Source organism: Protomyctophum bolini (assembly GCF_963924005.1).
Source record: "Protomyctophum bolini genome assembly, chromosome: 18".
In the NCBI taxonomy this organism is placed as follows: Eukaryota; Metazoa; Chordata; class Actinopteri; order Myctophiformes; family Myctophidae; genus Protomyctophum; species Protomyctophum bolini.
Window position 1 is genome coordinate 29,216,166 of NC_137879.1, and position 20,493 is coordinate 29,236,658.

The 20,493-nt window shown below is 41.6% G+C and overlaps 1 protein-coding gene across 3 annotated transcripts in view; it reads right to left on the reverse strand.

Annotated features, from left to right (window-relative positions):
* The window catches only part of pgs1 (phosphatidylglycerophosphate synthase 1), a 36,047-nt gene extending 16,170 nt beyond the window's left edge, over window positions 1-19,877 (reverse strand). For all 3 annotated transcript variants that reach the window (XR_013965803.1, XM_080789816.1, XM_080789815.1), the window contains exons 1-7: window positions 19,746-19,877; window positions 13,778-13,982; window positions 10,398-10,475; window positions 9,156-9,255; window positions 8,466-8,655; window positions 6,122-6,300; window positions 2,644-2,858 (exon numbers count right to left, since the gene is read on the reverse strand). Coding sequence is in view for 2 of the 3 variants with exons in the window: in XM_080789816.1 (XP_080645942.1) it covers window positions 2,644-2,858; window positions 6,122-6,300; window positions 8,466-8,655; window positions 9,156-9,255; window positions 10,398-10,475; window positions 13,778-13,982; window positions 19,746-19,861 (1,083 nt within the window). In the remaining variant the exon portion in view is untranslated. The remainder of the gene's footprint in view (window positions 1-2,643; window positions 2,859-6,121; window positions 6,301-8,465; window positions 8,656-9,155; window positions 9,256-10,397; window positions 10,476-13,777; window positions 13,983-19,745) is intronic.
* Window positions 19,878-20,493: the final 616 nt, after the last annotated feature.

Here is a 20,493-nt window from a genome sequence, read left to right on the forward strand (position 1 = left end):
TCAAGAAAAGGTTAGGGACCACTGGCCTACAGATGTATTACAGAGAACAGGGACACCAAATAGACCGACGACATAGGAGAAAGCACTCAATGAAGCTTTGGTACTTTGGCCTCTTCTTTCACTCCCGCCCCAAATCGCACCAATGCAACTAGTCGCAACTCCTTGCAACAAAACTGTTTTAAGGTCAACCGCACCAAGGCAAATCATTGGTGTGTTTGGGCTTTAGAGACATAAAAGCTGTTCTTCCAAATACGAAGAGCACGCTGAGGTCATATACTTCAGCATACTGACATACTGACATGTTGACTAATGGATCATTTTTTAAGTACGCTCAACCTGTTCCACATCCATAGATCATTGTGTAAGTACAAGTATACGACATGCCGTGTTTAGCACGGGGTCACCTACTGTCAACGCATCCAGGAACTTGGCTCAGCCTCTGAAAAACACTATGGGACATCAATCAACCTGTCACAACTAACACAGATCAAGCTACAAATGAAAGACATCAATAAGACATCATTCTGCCCGTCAGTCAACAACCTACAAATTCAAAGACGATGGGAAATTATTCTACCTGCCACAGTCTCCAACCTGCAAGTAAAAACATCCACCTGTCACAAAGATCAATCTACAGATGGAAATTACAATAAGACATTATTCTAAGTGACATAATCACCAACCTACAAATACATCATTCTACCACATTTTGGGGATTTCCAGGATCTGAATGGAAACAAGACCGGGAGGACCTTTTTTCGGTGATATCCTTTTAGACCGAGTGTTTGACTGTATTCTGTACCGTTTACATTTCTGCCTAATAAAGTATTCAATCAATCAATCAATCGTGTAGTGGGGAAAAAAGGAGTGTGCCACGGATAGATCCCTGGGTGACCAGTACGATCAATAAGTATATGAAGGGTTTAAGTGATAATTACCCGTAGGAAATACATCATAAAATATTTGAATGGCTAAAACATGTATAAAGAATTCAAGGACATTTATTTCCCAGGCTCATACCCACAAATTAACCACAGAAATAAACATGTTACATGCATCTGTAAGCTTCAGTATTCATTTTGGTTCAAACCTCAAATGAAAGAACTAGAATTTGTACAGAATCTTTTCAGTCACATTAGTGTCAGAGGAGCGTTAATTTCTTCTTGGTGTAATTAACGCACCTGACAGGTGTGGCTTTCTGAAAACGACATCATAAACGTTTATTACAAGCTGGTATAGTGTTCACCTTGCATGTCTGTGGCGACTTTTACACAGAGATTGCGCAATACCGGGGTCATGAAAAGCTTTCTATACATCACACAAAGTATAACAAATAGCAGATCTGCAGGCTTTAACCCATTCTGACCTGAGATCAGATTCATACGAGGTTTCCACTGGACACACACTGATCTGATTAAGCCATTCTGACCTGAGATCAGATTTTAAAAAATGTCAGTCGTTCTTCGATTTTTCAAAAATAGCAGACCTACAAGCTCGTAGCGCGCCACTCGGTGGCGCGCTATGAGCTTGTAGATCTGCTATTTTTCAATAGCTAAAGCATAACATGATGCTGACACCAAAATGGGTGCCCGGTCAGAATGGGTTAAACACGTTTCAAGCTTGTAGATACTGTACCTTTGCCGTTTTTACTGATAAGTTGAAGAAAATAAAACGTTTTGGACATACGAGGTTTCCACCAGACAGCGACGATATCATGTACTGTACTGTTGAGTTGATGCGATTACAAGCCGAGACTAAATATTTGAGTGACAGACAGCGCTGGCAATAAATCTGGAGAATTAATGTACGCCTCATCACAGGCCAGAACTGTCTCCTCTACCCACATAGAAGAAATACAGTCCATTCCTAAACTTTTGTTTATATATTTTGAGAGGCCAAATTATCTCAATTGACAGTTGACCAAAAATGTATTTCTAAAATGAGAAATTATTGAAAGAAATAACAATAATAATCTCATTTTATGAATTTAATGAGATTGTTTTATGACTTAAAGGTTTTTAACGTTAATGTTTTGTGCTTCATAGTTCTAAAATCCCAGACTCAACACATTCTTGATCCGATTTGTGCATATTTTGAACCACACGCTGTAAATGAGATTTACAGCCCATCTACGATCACAGCGTGATGGGCTGCACGCTAGAACGCGTTCCCCACAATTCATGAACCGAGCACCCAAACAACCACTTTGCATAACAGGTTGTGCAAATGCTTCCTCGCATACATTTTGGCTACAGTACTTCAGCTGTATATCTGAACGCAACAACAATGTCTCCGCCACCGTCGAAGAAGAGAAAAGTACTAGTTCAAAGCAAACTTCTTTGTTTTTAAAATAGCGTTCCGCCAGGAAAATAAATACAAATAAAATCACATTACACCCCTGCATCTGGGATGCAGTCCGTCACTCGCCCTCGGGTAGTTTTTGTCAGTAACGAAGATGAGGATAGTATTATGAAGCCGATGCTAGCTGGTAGGCTACTGTAAACTGACATTACTTCAGGTAATAATGAGTCATATTATCCATCCTTCTAGTTCTTTCAACACTCTGAGAGTGTGCTCACATAATGATCATTATAGTTAGAGTTCTGTGTGAGGCGTTAGGTCATATCGGGGAGCCACACTCACCTGTGTGATCTGCTCGTCCACCATGATCCCCAGAGGCTTCATCTGTACCAGCGGGAACACCCAGGTGTCCTCTCCCCCGTCGCCCCGCTCCCCTGCCCCGCCTTCGTCGTCCGAGTCCTCCTCCGCCACGTTCAGGATCTGTTGCCGCGTCCGAGCCGCGTTGACCACCTCCATGATCCGCTTTTTGGCCGACGACGAGAAATCCTCCCGGTTGCCTGGAGAGACGAAGGAAACGCACAAACCTAATGTCACCATATCACAGAACAGAATGAAAAACTACTGTATACCATCGCTTCCAGCTTAGTAAACTGGACCAAAATTCTGCCAGCTCATGGGTTTGGGTAACTTCAGAAACATGCAGTACTACTAGAGATATGAACGTGCATCGCACACACACACACACACACACACACACACACACACACACACACACACACACACACACACACACACACACACGCACTCATACACACCAAGATCAGTGAGTGTGGCACTTTAAAGTACACACAGATGCATGCATGCACACAAGTGAGTGCCAATATTATTTGTGGCGGCATCAAAATTTCATGTGATTTTTTTAACCGTAAAACCTGAGCGATACTTAGTTGCACAGCACTATTTCAGAAGGATAGGCAAGTCTATTAGCATAGGATATTTTTGGTGCGTCACACCGGTGCGAACTGTCAAACTCCAACCCTGACCTCTAAACGCCTAATCCTAATCTGAATTGTAAACCCATCTCTAAAAATTAATCAGTTTTTACCATAAAAACAAAATTTTCTCTTGTGAGGACCAGGAACATTGTCCTCACAATGTGTATTCCTCAAATGATACTGTACTTATATCTGTGGTGACATTTGGACCACACACACACACTTAATGGGTATGGGTTCTCTGGAGTCTGACTGAGTGAGGTGTTCTGAGAGTGTGCGTGCGTAGTGCGTACCATAGAGGCGCCTGCAGCCACTTCCAGCTGTGAGTCACAGAGGAGGATTTGGGAAGCAGTGGAAATGCAGAGTCAGCCTATATTTTACTGTAAGCCCAGTCTTCACCATCACCTTTCTTACCACCATTCATTATCAAATTCACTGCGTGTGTGCGTGTGTGTAAATCATTACACGGGACTGTGTGTCTGTGTGCACGTCTCCCAGTCAGTCTGTGTGTGTGCGCGCACGTGCGTGTGTGTGTCTGCCAGCCACCCACTTCCCAGTCCAAACCGTCTTCCAGAAACATTGTGACATCACTACTCTATTTCTGGTGTCCGTTTCAACTGCAGACATGAGGTCATTCAACCCGCTGTCCAACATCCCGGCAGTCTGTGATCCAGTTAGAGAGACACAGACACACACACACACACACACACACACACACACACACACACACCCCCCCACACACACACGGGCATTCACTTAAAGTCATTTTTACTAGTTGACTAGTTGCCTAGTTGTTTAACCACCTATTATGTAAAAAAAAAAAAGTTTTTGGAAATAAACATTTGTACATTTAAAAACTGTGTACATTGGTGACTATAACTATAATCTACCTGATCTTGAGGCCTACAAAATCGGGGAAAAAAATTAACTTTTTTTTAATGTATTTTTATCAACTAGTCAACTAACACCAGCAAGGTCGACTAGTGGATTTACTAGTCGACTAGTTGCTTAATGCCCTAACACACCCTTTGGGGGGGTCCGATGACGATCCCAATCCCGATTTTGGAGTCCTAGACCAGTGGTTCTATATTCGGACACAAACCCCCATCTGAAAATATTTTGAGCGAGGGACCCTCATAAGAGATGATTTGTGTAAATAATCTTTTCCATGACTTTCTTCAAAAATAGCAGATGTAAAATATGGATATAGTGGTTAAACTTTGTGTGATACTATATTAACAACCCCCCCCCCCCCCCCACCCCCCCAACACACACACACACACACACACACACACACACACACACACACAAACAGATATTTAACTGAACCACTTAAGCCCTATACAAAGAATCTGCAGAGATGTCGTTAAAAAATCTACAAAACTGATATATCAGGCAGGCTCCAGCCTCCAACACACACGCAGAGTGTTGCACTTACAAAACTATGACAATTTCACATTCAGTGCACCGTTAGTGAACCACAAATGTGACTCCAAGTTGCTCCAACATTTAGCTTCTCACTCACACACACACACACACACACACACACACACACACACACACACACACACACACACACACACACACACACACACACACACACACACACACACACACACACACACACACACACACACACACACACACACACACACACACACACACACACACACACACACACACACACACACACACACACACTTTGGTGCTTTCACACTCCATTAGCAACATCTGACTGCATGACCTATCTGTCAGTTCCACGGGACTGACGAGAGTCTAACGGACCATGAACTGTCAAAATACATTTTAAACTGTGACAGCTCGCGTGACCCAGTGTGAACTGCAGGAAGTCGAGAGTTTATACTCTATTAGACATCGTTATAGAGCGTCACAGTCCCGCCGCCTTTCAGAACGACGAAATAATTCCCCATTCATTTTCCCCATAGGCTTTTCAAAGACGTTTACACCGCGGACAAAGCCAACTCGGCTCGTGACAAATCATAACCATGTGTTTTGGGCAGATCAAATAATTAGAAAGAAGGGGAAAAAAGGCAGGGTACAACAATTTTTTTTCTTCTTACTAATTATTTGATCTGCCCAAAACATTTGTCACGAGCTGAGTGGGCTTTGTCCACGGTGTAAACGTCTTTAAATGAATACTTTTTGAAAAGTCTATGGGGAAAATGAATGGGGAATTACTTCCTGGGCCACTCGTCGTTCTGAAAGGGGGCGGGACTGCGACGCTCTATACACAATTCCATTTAAAGCTGCTATAAGCAATAATATGTCAACATTTTAATTACCGTTTTTGTTGGTATTCAGACAGCCAGCAATGAGTAAAACGCTCCCAAAAATGTTTAGGGGCCACAATCTGCATTCAAAGATGTTCTTGGAAGCTTTGTCATTGGTCGAAAAAGAACCTGGTCGAAATGACTAACCAATCAGGAAGTAGACAGGCAAATCGACTAATGACAAAGCTTTGAGGATTGTTTGTTAATGCAGATTGTGGCCCCTAGTCACAGAGACCAAAATAATTTGGGGGGTGTTTTACCCTTTGCTGGCTGTCTGAAAACCAAAAAGAATTAAAAAGGTCATTAAAGCTTTGAGTTATTATTGCTTATAGCAGCTTTAAGTACCTGCTATTTAGGTACCGTATATTTCCAAATAGTAGCTCTACCGCAATCTACAAGTATCTACTTGTAGATTGCCTATTCTTTTGCTGCGCAAGAGAAGACAAGCTGCCTTCTATGGAATCCAAATTAGTAAAATCAGGCATGCCGACTGAGAACTACAATCTATGCGGCGCGCTGACAGAGTGTCTATACCTTTGTACGGGTGCACCATGCCGTCCAGCATGCTGACCGAGTCGTCGGGCTGCAGCTGCAGGGACACGTCTCCCACGGCGTCCACCAGCTCCGAGAAGAAGTCGGCCACTTCGCCACAGTTCTCCAGCAGCACGTAGCGGTCCTGTCGGTTGGTGAAGTACGAGTCACTCAGGTTGGCCCTGACACACAGCGGGAGGAAAGCAGAGGGTCGAGGGTGGACAGGAGAAAGGTATATAATGTCAACATTCCAGTTCATAACCTGAATCCCGTCATGCCCCTCTCGTCTGCAGTAGTCTTTATCGTACTGGGAAATTGCTTGTGCAAAAAATAACTCATCTAAAGAAATACTCGTTTTAAGTACCGTTTCCAAGTATAAAAGGAACTGCCTTAAATTTACTTAAAAGTATAACGCGGTGGTGTAGTCTAGGAATAAACCCTCTACACGCAGTGTGTACAATTTGTTAGAATTTTAAATGTACAGTTTGGCATGTCTTCCAGGGACAATTACGTTCACGATCAAATCAATCAGGAACGACCATTTACGACAGACTAAGAGGTAAAGAGGTAGTCTCTGGAGACAGACTGTAAAGAGGTAGTCTCCGGAGACAGACTGTAAAGAGGTAGTCTCTCTCGAGACAGACTGTAAAGAGGTAGTCTCCGGAGACAGACTGTAAAGAGGTAGTCTCTGGAGACGGACTGTAAAGAGGTAGTCTCTGGAGACAGACTGTAAAGAGGTAGTCTCCGGAGACAGACTGTAAAGAGGTAGTCTCTGGAGACAGACTGTAAAGAGGTAGTCTCTGGAGACAGACTGTAAAGAGGTAGTCTCTGGAGACAGACTGTAAAGAGGTAGTCTCTGGAGACAGACTGTAAAGAGGTAGTCTCTGGAGACGGACTGTAAAGAGGTAGTCTCTGGAGACAGACTGTAAAGAGGTAGTCTCTGGAGACGGACTGTAAAGAGGTAGTCTCCGGAGACAGACTGTAAAGAGGTAGTCTCTGGAGACAGACTGTAAAGAGGTAGTCTCTGGAGACAGACTGTAAAGAGGTAGTCTCTGGAGACAGACTGTAAAGAGGTAGTCTCTGGAGACAGACTGTAAAGAGGTAGTCTCTGGAGACAGACTGTAAAGAGGTAGTCTCTGGAGACAGACTGTAAAGAGGTAGTCTCTGGAGACAGACTGTAAAGAGGTAGTCTCTGGAGACAGACTGTAAAGAGGGCGCCGTTTGTCCTTTAGTTGGTGACGATGGGTTCTCCGATTGGCCGAGAGGCAACACAGCACAGGCTGGCTGCATATCAATGGTCCAGTGTGTGATCCGTTAAGTACTGTAGGCTACTTCCAGGGATATGAACCTTTGGATAACACGCAGTGGCTGATGATGGATTTACGAATCAACAAAATCGACAGTGCTCTGCAGCACTGGATATGTGTAATTATTTTTGTACTGTACACTATCCCCATTATGCAAGTAAAGACAATAAAATTAACACTTAAAATTACTACACAGGCCTCTTAAAACGTGATTTAAATCGGTGACTGTGCGCGTACGTGCTCATGTGTGTGTGTGCGTGGGTGGGAATATTTACAGCATATCCTCATTCCTATGCAAAACCGAAACTACACACCACTGTTATTAACGATAATTATAACGGTAGCCCTCGAAATACACTGCAGTGTTCTCTCTTGATCGTTAATATGTTAACTGTATACTGGCATGACTGATATACACTGCAAAATGATTTCTCACCTGCATGTAAGACTGAGAATTGTGAGAATTGGGACGTATCATGGCCTTCCAAAACATTTCAAATTACACGTTAATTTAAAACAAATGTTGGGTGAAAATATAGTAACAGTTGAGATAGATCTGTTACTATACACAGTATGGAGCTATAATTTATTTCTACTAACCATAAGCCTATCTACTGTATGTTTGCATACATCTTACTCTACTCATACCAGATATCTTACTCAACTCAGGAATATTTTGCTTTCTTTCTATCGCTGTTCTTCCGTTCCCTGGAAACGGCAAATGATGGGAGCCTGTGATGTGCCAATGAAGTTAGAGTCTGGCAGAAAGTTTGACGTTTCTTGAAGTTGAATTCTAAGTACATTTGTTTTGAACATTTAGTCAGTGGGAAGTATATTTAAAGACTTAAAAAGACCATGTCAGCGTCAATGAAATCTAGCCTGTTGGATTACCCATCTCAAGCAAGTTGCAAGTCCCCGCAAGTTGCTTTTCATGTATTGTACTCGGGTACAGCAGTAACAACGAATAATCTTTCTTTGTTTCTCCCGGCCTCTGAATACAGTACAAAGGCCTCCAAACAATCGTAGTGTCTGCCACGTACCCGCTGATGATGATGTCGTCGTCAAACAGGTAGACTTTGATGTGCTGGACTCCGATGGTCTCGTTGAAGCGCTGGGGGACTAGGAGCTTCAGCAGCCCCCGCAGGTCGGGCGTGTGGTACAGAGAGACTCGCATCTGATCTGTGAAGCGCTGTAGAAGAGGCAGCAGCATGGTCCTCGAGTTCACCTGGCCTGCACATTCACACACACAATCACACGCAAGCACACACACACACACACACACACACACACACACACACACACACACACACACAAGCAAGCACGCACACACACATACACACAAAAGCATAAGAATGTGTTTTTTGTTTTGTATCCTGGTTACTCCCTACATTATGCTGATTGTCAGAAATGTCATCTAAACAAGAATGCTGGTTTCCTTTTCCTGTGGGTTACCCCCTGAACGCTACGGCTACCTTTAACAATGACCGGTTTAATATCCTAAACACTACATGAACATTTACCAATTACCGGTATTGTTAAATTAGGAGGTTGACAATTTGGTCAATAGCCAACTTTAACTTTCTGCAATCTTCTGTCTATTTTTAATCTAGACGGTTTCTTTACTGATACCCGGGATTATTTCCAGGAGATTCAGTGGATTCAGTTTATTTAGCAGCATGACATGTCAAAGCAGCCTCGTACAAACAAAACGCATACTTGGCGGCACTCACCTCGCGAGCCACGTGTGTAGTCCAGCAGGATGGAGACTTTGAGGTCAGGTGCGTCCTCGTCTTCCTGCGAGCGTTGCAGTGCTTCCTCCATACAGTCCACCTGAACACCAACAGGTGAGGAACTGTCATTATACAAGTGCATGCACACACACACAGACACACCGACTCTTATGACAATGTGAAACACCACCACCACCACCACCACCACCACAGGAAACCATGGCCTAAAGCCTAAACGTACTTCTTCTTGGTATAATTGGTCCTCACTAATGCCCATTACAAGATGGCACCATGTCTGTCTACTTGCTGTGTTTCAAGAGAGCTGGGGACAGTTTAGAACCCTGCCTACCAGTGACATCATCAGCAGGTTTGGACAACTCAAACAAGATTTCAAACAGTTGTATTATTGTTAGTAGAACTTCTGAATATATGAACACCAAATTATGTACAGTGTGGGTAATGCAATGTAACAGATCACATTACCGATACTGAAACATAGCAGATTTATCCCCCAAAAAGCATGTTTTTGCAATAAACTTTTTAAAATTCTGCATAATATTATGATCAATGCCTGTGTGAAAAGTCGGAGCGATTGGTGCAAGCAGTGAGGAGCTACGACAGTGTTTCATTCACTCACTCACTCAGACATTGAGTGAATTATAGTATGATGATGATGATTTTGTTAATGCGAGAATAATGGCATCAATTTCAGCATGCCAACTGTCCAGGAAGAGAAAGTCTGATGTTGGTAATCTGGTTTCTGAACAGACCAACAGCACACCATTGATACAGAGTGAGTAGACAGACATTGGGCCATCTTATAATGAGCATTAGTGAGTATTACAGTAAATGAACATAAACAGATGGGTGAAGAGCTCCCATAACCTTACCTTTGGTGAAGTTCTAAAACTGAAACCAAAGTGTGCATGCACGAACACACGCGCACACTGTACATTTACTCAAGTACAGAAGGCCTACTAAGGTACTTTTACATTACTGGAGTATTACCAATTTGCTATACCTTTACTTCTACTCCAATACATTTCAGAGGCAAATATTGTACTCTTACTCTACTACAATTATTTGAAACATTTAGTTACCATCTTACTGTGTAGATTATGATTCTTATTACAAAACATGTATTAAACATATTTAAACTTCGGTAATTTGAAAATAGCCCATCTACAAGAAGACATGTCGGAAAACACGCACACGCGCACGCATGCACACATGCGCTCTCACCAGGTCTTGCTCCAGAGGGCCTGTTCCCAGATATAGCGAGGCCATCACCACTCTCTTCTTGGCTGTTTTTATGCGTGCCTGAGAAAACAAACACATGTCATGATGCATCAAAGGAGAACAAAAAAAAGAAAACTCAAATGAAAACACCAGCAATGTAACGAGACACTTTAAAAGCATACTTAGCATGACTGTAAGTCATGTTTTTGGTTGGCGAGGGTTGGCTCATTGATTCAAGATTCTGTACCGTTACATCCTCCTTACATTGCTGCATCCTATTACATACTTAGTATAAGAGTGCAAATCCTGGGTTTTGCATTCTGTTGCAGCAATAACTGAAATAGCAAATAAACAAACATTTAAATATCTATATGAAGAGCAGTAACAATTGCACTACAAATTTTAAATAAACAAATAGCGAATGCAGTCAATGCACAGTTCGATGTGCCTTATTTAGGTGATGTGTGCATGTTATTAAATGGCTTGGTTGAATGTTTGATTCTCAATGGTGTGTTATAGACCAGTGATGTTATTACAGACGTTGCAGACGCTGCTGGGAAACCAGAAGGTTCCCAGTTTGATCCCGAGCTCCGCCAGAGTTAATGTTGAAGTGTCTTTGAGCAAGACACTGAACCCCTAGCTCCCGAGTCGTGATGAGCAGGTGTATGAATGTGTGGGCGAATGGGTGAATGTAATGCACAAGCATGGTAAAGTGCCTTGGATAAAGGCGCTATATAAATGCAGCCTTTACCATTTTGACAGACAGCACCTGGATCATATCCATGGTGCTTGGTTCTTGCTCTGCTGTATCCAACATGGCAGCCAAGTAACTCATTTTACAGCTAAACATGTTTCTGAAAACATCTGAACATTTTTAGGAAAGAACCTTGACTCATATTTGATCAGCACAGCCTAGTGGGCTTGTTGTCACATGCATCACATGTGACACAGCCAGATGCCTCAGCTGTCACTTTCTCACAAATAGGCTCTGTGTAACTGCAGTGCAGTGCTGGGTTTCCATTATGGCTCGTACACACTGCCCGATATTTGCTCCGATTATGCTGTCAGGCTTTGATCGCAGAGGGTTTTACTCGCTGTGTGTGAAAGGCTCTGCGAGAAGATATAGCGCCGATAAAAGCGCCTCCCCGACCGTTTCTGAATATCTAGCAGTCAGCTCTCTCGCTGACTGGACATCGTACAGTATGAACTGGGTTGCGACCGAGTTGCGACCGCGTCCAGAGAAGTCCTGTATTACAGCCAATGAGAGCACAGGACAGGTATGCTCACTGACACTGTATGTCTGTCTGTCGACTGTATCGAGTAATTTAATTAAAATCAAGATTTAACGTCCTAACTTAGAACCAGATTAGTTCAATTTAAAATAATGAATAGAGTCTACTGGACTCCGAGAAGATTGTTCAAGGCTAAGCTCAGAGATAGTCCGGTTTGCTGGAGGTGTGATGAGGACCTCGGTACACTTATTCATGTATTGTGGGAGTGCCCTAGAGGGTACAGACGCTATGGTGTGCTATTCATGAGAATATAATGCAAATCACAAACCAGGATATTCCTTATACACCGGCTCTCTTTATTCTGGGTGATCCATCGCCACTAAAACACCTCCCTGCACCTCTAGCTGACTGGATTCAAACGGCATTAATGGTGGGCAGGAAAATCATTGTTAAGGAATGGAAGTCTGAGGTTTTACCTCCAGCACATGTATGGTTCACTCAGCTCTGTATTGTGGCTGCTTTGGAGAGGTTATCCTTTAAGATGAATAATCAGTTGGATAAATATGATCTGAAGTGGGACGTGTTCCTCAGTCATGTTGCAGGTCCCTTGGTGTGATCCATGGTCAGGCAATGCCCTCTTGATTGTTTATTGTATTACTACACATTATGATACAGTTGATGATGCTGCGTTTGGTCGTGTAAATCAGTGGTTCCCAAAGTGGGATCCGGGGACCCCCAGGGGTACCTGAGGGAGTTCCAGGGGGGACCCATCTATTTTGTTCATGTTCATAAAGTGCTAAAGTGTTTAAAGCAGTGGTTCCCAAACTTTTTCATGTCAAGGACCCCCAAATTGACACTACTTAGCCCGTGGACCCCCATTTGAAAAGATATGCCAGGGACCCCCATAAGAGAAGACGTACACATTTAGACGTCTACATTTAGACGTACACATTTAGCGTCTACATTTAGACGTACACATTTAGACGTCTGTATACATTTAGACGTCTACATTTAGACGTCTACATTTAAACGTCTACATTTAGACGTATACATTTATTTGTTATCCGTGTTGCGAGGATGAGGGGGTACCTGGAAAAATATCTACCCCAAAAGGGGTACCTGGTCGAAAAAAGTTTGGGAACCCCTGGTGTAAATAATGTAAACTATTTTCAAATTTTTATTTGATTTTTCTTTTTTTCTTTTTTTTGGTTTATCTTATCTATCTTGTCTGTCCATGAATACGTACTCTGCTGTTGTTGCTTGTGTTTGTATTTGAGGTTTTATGTATTTATCTAAAATAAAGTACTGATCATTAAAAAAAAAAGATTTAACGTCCTGTCTCACTATAGTGTATTTTAGCCATTCCAGTTATTGCTGCAACAGAATGCAAAACCCAGGATTTGCACTCTTATACTTAATAAGTATCTAATAGGATGCAGCAATGTAAGGAGGATGTAACAGTACAGAATCTTGAATCAATGAGCCAACCCTCGCCAACCAAAAACATGACTTACAGTCATGCTAAGTATGCAGATTTGACCATGTATCGTCAAAAAAACGTGCACTTTAATAGCATATCCTGTACTACTTGAAAGAATTACTGCACTTTGTGCACAAGTTACTTTAGTTGCAAATCTCTATTGCCTTATAAAACACTACTAAACCATATAGATACACTTTATACCTTTGTACATTGTTCCTGTAGTATGCATATGTTGTTATGCTTGTTTCCTAATGTAATGTATTCCACTGTCTGCCTGTTCTGCTTTTATTTTATTTTTGGTTTTATGTATTGTGTGGGGACTGCGGCTCTTTGCTAAATTCGGCATACATGCGTTGCATTCACATGTAATGTCCATTAATATGCACTGTCCTGTCCAAATAAACGAATAAAGTAAAGTACAGATTTGACCTGGAAAGAAAGGAATTTGTGTTTCCCGTTCAAATCTGCAGTCGAGCCAGTCAATGTGTGGTCAATAGACCACAGGTTCTCTCCCTCTTTTTTATGGCTGCATGAACTATCAATTATTGTCTTCGAGATTATTCTATCACTTTTTCACGACGCCTTGTGAGCATCTGCTATTTATACTACTATTTTGGAAAATCTTTGATGGAACGAAAAAAACAAAAAACAAATGCCCACCCACTTACCTTCATGGCCTGGTAGAACTGGTCAGGAGAGGTGAGGATGTGCACGTGGGTGCCTGGCACCCTGAAGGCGGGCACGTGCTCCGCCATCCATCTGAAGCGGGCGTGGAGACTGCCGTCCGCTCCCTGGGTCCCGGTGGGCATGGAGATGTGACGGGGGGGCGGGTCAGACTCCGCCAGGAGGGGGGCCAGCAGCAGCACCGAGGACCTGGAGGAGACCAATGGGAGGGGGGAACACAGCGTCAATACAAGATTACATGGATTTAAGCTAAATAAAATCTCAACAAGTCACAAATGAAAAGTTAAGCCAAGACCTAATATGTGATTTGTGAGACCGCATGAAAGGAACCCACACACACACTAGCACTGTGTTTCATAAACATTCAACAGACGCTAAAGTCGACCATAAAGGATGGTCATTTTGTATTTTAAAACAAAATGCCAGAGGCCAGAGGGTTAACTACTGGTATAGTCGACCATACCAGCAATGACAAAAAAAAGGATGGTAATTTTGTATTTTATTTAGCACAAAATGCCAGACGCCAGAGACCTTTGTTTTTATGAAATATGAAATATGTATTCTACTGATCGTTTAACCACTTAAAATAGTATTTATAGGCTATCTTCTTCTCTGTCTTCCATAGAAGACAAGCTGACTTCTATGGAATCCAAATGTAATCAGAAATCAGTTGTGACGAATGAGAACTTGAGAATAATGTTATTTTTTTAGTTTTTTGTCCTTAAAAGGCATGTTTTTGGCTAATAAACACGCCTGGGTCACCTCTGGCTGGGTGCCATATACCCCCTGCTGGCCTAGGATTGAATCACACCAGAGCCTTCCTCTATACCAGAGTTTAGTACCACTAGGGGTACTTTGGACTGGAGTACTCCTTGAGGTAGTCAGAAATGTCAAATCGTCTCCCCCAAAAATGTATTTAATTAATTTAGATTAAGTTTTTCCTTTATTGATAGAGTAAGTGAAGACAGACAGGGAACGAGGACAGAGAGCGGAGACGCCGGAGAGTGGCATACAGCAAAGTTTGTCAGGAATGGGGCTCAAACCCGCAAAACGGCTGTCAGGGTGCATTAGGAGCCTAGGTGCCTGGACCGCTAGGCTGGCCTGGGCCCACATGAATGATTTATCATTGAATGGATTATCCTTCCTACACACAATGATTTTGGATAGATTTCTGTATCCTAGTAAAATATACACTCGTTACCCGACAGCACCCCTGCTGCTGAGCACACACATTTTACTCTTCAAATAGAACACTGTCACGAGAGATCATACAAGTGACATGAGATGCACGTGACAACAGCTCATGAATGCGATGGCGATGCCGCCATCAGTCAAATGGCACGCGACCCATTCGGGAGAGCCACCAGGATAAAAGGGAAACAAATCACTAGCTCACCCCACTCATACAGTCGTTGGATTCCTTTTTAAACCATCTACAACGTGGCCTCCCCATTTTGAGCATGTCATTATGGGTGAAGATTTTCCAAATAACTTTTAAATGAAGTTCTACACGCTTCCACAATTATTCTAAAACGTACAGCTCACATTGTGAGCTTGTAGATCTTCAATTTAAATTAAACAAAACAAAATAAATACTGGTCTCTTCAGTGGTTAATCAAACAATAGAGTAAGGAACCAACTAATTACATTCATATTGTGTGTGTGTCTCTTCTGTCTAGTGACCTTGAATTCACCCCAAGAAGCCCCCTGTCTTTTTTTTCTTCCCCTTTCTCTCTGCCGCATCCGTCACACCAATGAGTCTGACTTGCCACCACATTAAAGGAAGAGGGATGGAACCTCAGGCGAGAGCGCGCACGCACACACACTCTCACACACACACACACCTTGTCTCGTAGATCTTTACTGTAAATTGATCTGGATTGAGAGCGTCTGCCAAATGCCTAAATTGTAGATCAGCTATTATTTAATAAGGGGTGACCATTGACCACACACACACACATCAGGTAAACAACTAATCTTAACCGCACTTTGACTCGTTTCCTAAATATGTAAGCCATAGTCCCATATATTTGCATAAAAGCATTACAAAAATCTCTACTGGAGGATCAGAAAACTTTTCCTCACAATATCTCATTCTAAAATGATACTAAAATATACTTGTGGGGACATCTGGCCAAGTACACCCCCCCCCCCCCACACACACACACACACACTCAGTCAGAACTTCAGAAGTCATTCCACTGCATTATTTTGGTCTTCATACACGCTGCTGTTGACAGTCTGGGGACACAGAGTTCGGGTTCGGGGAGGAACAATAGGAGCAAACAGCTTAAAGCAACTGTCTGAGTGAAACCATCAGGGGGGACACAAAAAAACACTGAACCCAGTTAAAAACAGCACACGCCCCTGAAGGCTCTGGACGGTCTAGGACAATGAAACGTGCAACGTGTGGAAGGAAGGGGGATTTCTCTGTGGTTTAAGGGCTCTTGTCCAGTCAATCAAATTCCAGTTACAAACAGTAAATGCATTTTATAACTGCTGCAAAGACAACTTAATTGTACGGCTGCAACTATCGATTATCTTCTTAAGTAATTAGTGACCGACTGTCACCCAACTGTGTTATTTTTTTATTTTTTTTACATTATTTAAACTTTCCACCTATAATAATATTATCAATATCTTTTTATGATTGATTAAATCGATTACCGGTAGTTCAATGAACTGTTGCACCCCTACTTCCTTGCGTTGTGTTCATAGCTTGGGCTAAACCTTGTGAGTTTTATTGCAGTCAGTGCAAACTACAAAGGTTGGCTGAGTGATGGCAACCTTATGCAAGGTTCCTACCGAACCTTAAATGGGGTGACTATTCTGAAATGTTTCTCGTCATCATTTATTTAACTCACAACCATGTTCACGTGGTATGGAGCACAGATTCATAATTAGTATACAATAAAAGTATACAGTACAATACACAATATACATCCAGCACAGAAATACATCAAAAGGGCATTCATAATTTGAACAGTGGAAAAACATTTTTCAGAAAAGCACACACTTTGTAGATCATTTTTCAGATTTTAGATTAGAATTCATTTAAACATAGATGGGCGCGTTATAAAATAAATTGGCAGGTTTTTTTTTGTCAATAGTTCATAATGCTAGCATTCTTACATTCCAACATAACATGATATTCATCTCCAATTCTGTTTTCATTAGATTTCAAATCATCTGATTTGGTATTCTTGTGTCTTGCGTTTAAACTAAAGTTACAAATGGCCTGTCTGTACTTCTCTATATGAAAGGTTTCACTCTTATTTTGTTGTTTTGTTGAGAGAATACTCTATTCAATGTAAAAAAATATATACCTTTTATACTTTATAGCGACAGAGTATAAAATAATGCTTGATTGTTAGAGATGTTCAATATTATCAGCCTCTCAATATTATCGGCCAATATTTCCAATTTTGCATAAAACTTCTACCAAATGTATGATGTTTATTTTTATTTGGAAAACTTACATTTATTAATGCATCCAGCGGGGCAAATACAATTAGGCTGCATAATGTGTTAATTCCATGAATGAAATATATCGGTATCGGAAATTAGGAGTTGGACAATATCGCGATTCGGGATATAGCACTTTGGAATTGTGGGAGTTGAGGCAGTTGAGGAATAACATTTTGTTTGACCCGGTTCCACAAATATAATTATAATAAAGTTTGTTGATTACTTTTGATGTAGTAATGGTCTATTTTTTTTATTTTATTATTATTTTAAGTATTAAAGTATTATTTAAAGTCATTAAATTGTCATTTTACTGTCATCTAAGCCAGGGTTTCTCTGTGTTTTTGTCTGGGGAACCCTGTAAATGCATTGGCCATGTCTCTCGACCCCCGCCCTGTCCCGGCCCGCCGCCTCCCCACCCCCAATACAAATTGACCGCTACAATAACCTTAGGGTTTGAGGTAGGTTGTCGGTTTAATATCAGTCGGTCGGACCAATACTAAGTATGTCTAAACTAAAGCCTGTACCCGGAGAATCACTGACTGTTCTAGGGTGCAGGTAAATGGTGCATGTAGATACTGTAGTGATTTTATCCAAAGCGCTTTACATAGATTGTGCTCTACATTCACCCATTCATACACCAATGGCGGAGGAAACCATGCAAGGCACCAACCTGTACATCGGGCGCAATAAATTTGTGGTTCAGTGTCTTGCTCAAGGACACTTCGACAGGCACACTATACCCCTGCGCCCGGATTTTGCTGAGAAAAGGAGACTAAGTGAATAAAGTAAGGGTAGATGTGATTAATAGAAGACCTATTCAGTACATTAGTGTGTGTGTGTGTGTGTGTGTGTGTGTGTGTGTGTGTGTGTGTGTGTGTGTGTGTGTGTGTGTGTGTGTGTTCGTTTTCCGGATTCCATTGGTCTGATGTGATTCAAACCATGTGATGGACATAACAGCTCTAATTTCACTTCCTATAAAAGGCATTGCGTCTCACTTAATGGATGAATTTCACGGGTTGTCGTGAGATGATGTTATAGATCTTCTAAGTTTGTGTTATCAATCACCCTTTACATAATATATCCTCCACCACCAAACATTACAGAATCTCAGCTATTTGCCTGCAGCTTTTTATGTCTAAAGGCGGGGTCTTTAACCCATTTAGAGTTAAAAACATACACTTTTTTTTTTAACGATTTTTCAAAAATAGCAGACCTACAAGCTTGTAGATCTATGAGCTTGTAGATCTGCTATTTTTCAATAGCTAAATTATAACATAATGTTTAAAACACCAAAAGGGGTTCCCGCCCAAAATGGGTTAAATCAGATTTTTCAGACATTTAACCCTCATAGTAAACTTGACATTGGCGCCTTTCACTCTGTACTTTTCATTCTATAAACCTCTTTGCCAAACAGACAATCTACAAGCTCACAACTCCTCCCAGTGTGAGCTGTAGATCTGCTATTCCCGACCCCTCAGAATAAGGTCGGATGCTATAGGGTTCAAGTGGTTAATAATGTTATCACAAAAATATTTGCCCGCCACCTCTGAGAACCCCATAGGGGTCCCGGACCCCATGTTGAAGACCCCATGTTTGTCATATTTCCCAGGTGCTTGAAAAGCGCCTGGACTACATTGGCTACATCTCTACTAGCGATTGTAGTACTGACGATCTTAGTGGACACTTTTTTCATGATTGACTGCCTCTAGGCTGCCTTTAAGCCAATGGGAGAATTACAGATAAAACCCAGTTTGAACGGCATAAAAACCCATACTCTGAGCTTTCTGCACCTGGCAGTTATAAATGAGTCATTCTTGTGTATTATCCATTCCAGCGTTAATTGAGCGGATATGCAATTTTAATCTGTGGTAAAGTGATCCGTGTCATCGCTATGAACCAAGCATGCCAGAGGCACAACAGTCAGTTCCCAGGTAACATGATGCCATATTGGATGAATGGGTGAATCATAATACTATAACACAGTGTTCTTTAGAGATAATAAGCTAGGGAGAGAATATAAAAGGCATATAAAGTGTCATTTTTAGATTTAACCACTTATGGCTATTCAATAGCAGATATACAAGGTTATAGTGTATCATTTCGTGGCACGCTACGAGCTTGAAGATCTGCCATTCATTTTTTTAAAGGGTGTGTACTTTTACTACTGTGGCATGGGAACATGCCTTGCAGTCAGAACACAATGTTACTGAGCAAATTATTATGTAACATGAACAATGAATGGGGGGAAACATTAACAACAACCACATAGCATCCAGATGTTGCAAGAACTGAGCCTAATACAAAATATAAAAACATATGTGTATGCATATGGTTGTTGTGGTACTGTACTGTACTTAATCATTATGACTTGTTTCACAAACAAGGGGAGACTCAGAGCAGAGGGTGACAGACAGTAAACAAGCCCCATGGACGCCATTATGTGGGTGTTTTTTTCCTTTGCTCTGGATCAAAGTCGTTCCTTACCCTCTCCTCCTGTCCCGCGTGCGGAATAACCTGTCAGATATGCGGGTAAAGACCCCAGCGATGGCCGGTGTGTACACGGAGTACACCAGCCTCCTCCACGACATGGGAGCCGCCATTGCTGCTACCAGCAGCCCAGACAGCACTTTGAACACACAACTTTATCGACAGGGACCGTTTGTGTCAGCCTGTGGAAAAATAGCAGATCTACAAATTGAAAATGATGGCACCATAGTTATGGCTGCGACCCGCTATCAGCTTGTAGATCCAGTTCCACTGTTTTCTTTTTGACACGGTGACACTCTCGCGATATGTTGCGTGAGTTTAATTGACAGTGGATGACAGAAGGTGACTGATTCTGTGAACATAAAAACGTTATTATTATTATTATTATTATTATTATTGTTGTTGTTGTTATTAAGGAATACGTGTCCTGTTCTTAATCTATATTTTATTAAATGAAAACTCACTTTCCATCGTTGGTCGAAATGATTTAAGTGCGACCTCTCGTGGCTGAGTTCTGAATTAATTCAGCAAATTCTGCTATTAAGTCAGCTACAAATTAATTGCAGTAATTAAATGACTGTACACAGCTACACATAATAAAATATACAATGTCAATTGTACATTTGATTGTACAATTGTATATAATGATTGAACAGACAACAACAACGACAACAATAATAATAATATTATAATAATAATAATTTGGTTATTTATGTTAATTAGGTTAATAATTAAGTTATTATTA